Source organism: Procambarus clarkii, chromosome 1, assembly GCF_040958095.1.
Source record: "Procambarus clarkii isolate CNS0578487 chromosome 1, FALCON_Pclarkii_2.0, whole genome shotgun sequence".
In the NCBI taxonomy this organism is placed as follows: Eukaryota; Metazoa; Arthropoda; class Malacostraca; order Decapoda; family Cambaridae; genus Procambarus; species Procambarus clarkii.
This window is the reverse complement of record NC_091150.1, coordinates 51739745-51741437: the sequence shown is the minus strand read 5'-3', so window position 1 is coordinate 51741437 and position 1693 is coordinate 51739745. Positions and strand designations below refer to the sequence as shown.

Sequence of the window (1693 nt, the reverse complement as noted above, 5' to 3'; positions counted from 1 at the left end):
GGTACTCCAATTTTCGGTGAGGGTCGACTAAATTATTCATCTTGAAGCAGTCTTGAGAGAGAGAGAGAGAGAGAGAGAGAGAGAGAGAGAGAGATAGAGAGAGAGAGAGAGAGAGAGAGAGAGAGAGAGAGAGAGAGAGAGAGAGAGATAGAGAGAGAGAGAGAGAGAGAGAGAGAGAGAGATAGAGAGAGAGGGAGAGAGAGAGAGAGAGAGAGAGAGAGAGAGAGAGAGAGAGAGAGAGAGAGAGGGAGAGAGAGAGAGAGAGAGAGAGAGAGAGAGAGAGAGAGAGAGAGAGAGAGAGAGAGAGAGAGAGAGAGGAGCGTTTTCTTTTCACTAACATTTTTTTTTCTTGACTGAAAAGGTGATGAGTCTGTTAATCTGAGCCTACGAGGGATATACGAAAATTGGCTTTGTAATATTGCTGGTAGTTTCTACTCAAGAGTAATTTATCACGGGGAGATTATATATATATATATATATATATATATATATATATATATATATATATATATATATATATATATATATATATATATATATATATACATATATATATATATATATATATATATATTGATAGATAGAAGGTAGAACGGGACCATTATAGATCAATAACTTTTAAGAAAATACATACTCTCGGAAGTAGAAGACGAGAGATTAGTTACGGTATTGAAATAGTGTATGACATGTACATGAATGAGATTGGGAGGATGTAAATTGGATATGCCACCAGTCGGCCAATAGGCCTTCTGCAGTTTCCCACATTCCCTAGGTTCTAATCGCTCCTGGGGAAAGTAAACAATTGTAATACAGTGTAAATATAGAGGGATTTGTATATACGGTGCACAGTGAGGGTAGAGTACTTATGTCTCCTGTGAAGCCAAGGTTTGACTTCCTATTATCTTATAATAAATACCTTGCTTGCCGTACGATAGACAATATTCCCCCCTGATGGGAGAAATATAACCCGCCTGAGGAGTGCAAAATATATATGTAGTGTGGGTTAGGCTTTAGGAGTGAGTAGCGGGATAATCGAGCTCCCTCATGGAGAGGCCAGTGAGCTCCCTCATGGTGAGGCCAGTGTGTTCCCTCATGGTGAGGCCAGTGTGTTCCTTCATGGTGAGGCCAGTGTGCTCCCTCATGGTGAGGCCAGTGTGTTCCCTCATGGTGAGGCCAGTGTGCTCCTTCATGGTGAGGCCAGTGTGCTCCCTCATGGTGAGGCCAGTGTGCTCCCTCATGGTGAGGCCAGTGTGCTCCCTCATGGTGAGGCCAGTGTGCTCCCTCATGGTGAGGCCAGTGTGTTCCCTCATGGTGAGGCCAGTGTGCTCCCTCATGGTGAGGCCAGTGTGCTCCCTCATGGTGAGGCCAGTGTGCTTCATACTTGAGGTGTATGAGGAGGACGGGGCGGGGTGGTGTCTGGCGACGGGGTGGAGGGGGAGGTCGGGGTTTGGTAGCGGCCAATGAATGGCTATATTCAACGCCTAAAATTTGCATTTCATTTATCTTGAGTCAAAACTGACTTATGAACCTCTCTGAAAGTCACAAGTCATTCACAATGAATATCATAAGTGTTCAGTAGACGGCCACGCGTCTCTCTCGAGATGAAGGTGGAAGGTATTGTGAAACTGAGTGGAGAAGGAAGTCTGAGTTACCACAAGTCACTCTGTGATCAACCCGTCCTCTTAAAAATAAC

General features: G+C 44.1%; 1 protein-coding gene across 1 annotated transcript; it reads right to left on the bottom strand.

Moving 5' to 3' along the window:
• Positions 1 to 1010: 1010 nt before the first annotated feature.
• LOC138363425 (uncharacterized) lies at positions 1011 to 1379 on the bottom strand. Its single transcript, XM_069322547.1, has one exon. It carries the CDS (start codon positions 1377 to 1379, stop codon positions 1011 to 1013), a length of 369 nt encoding a protein of 122 aa, XP_069178648.1.
• Positions 1380 to 1693: the final 314 nt, after the last annotated feature.

Excerpts from the sequence above, each read along its gene's own strand:
- LOC138363425 (XM_069322547.1), bottom strand. The coding sequence starts at position 1,379 with ATGAAGCACACTGGCCTCACCATGAGGGAGCACACTGGCCTCACCATG.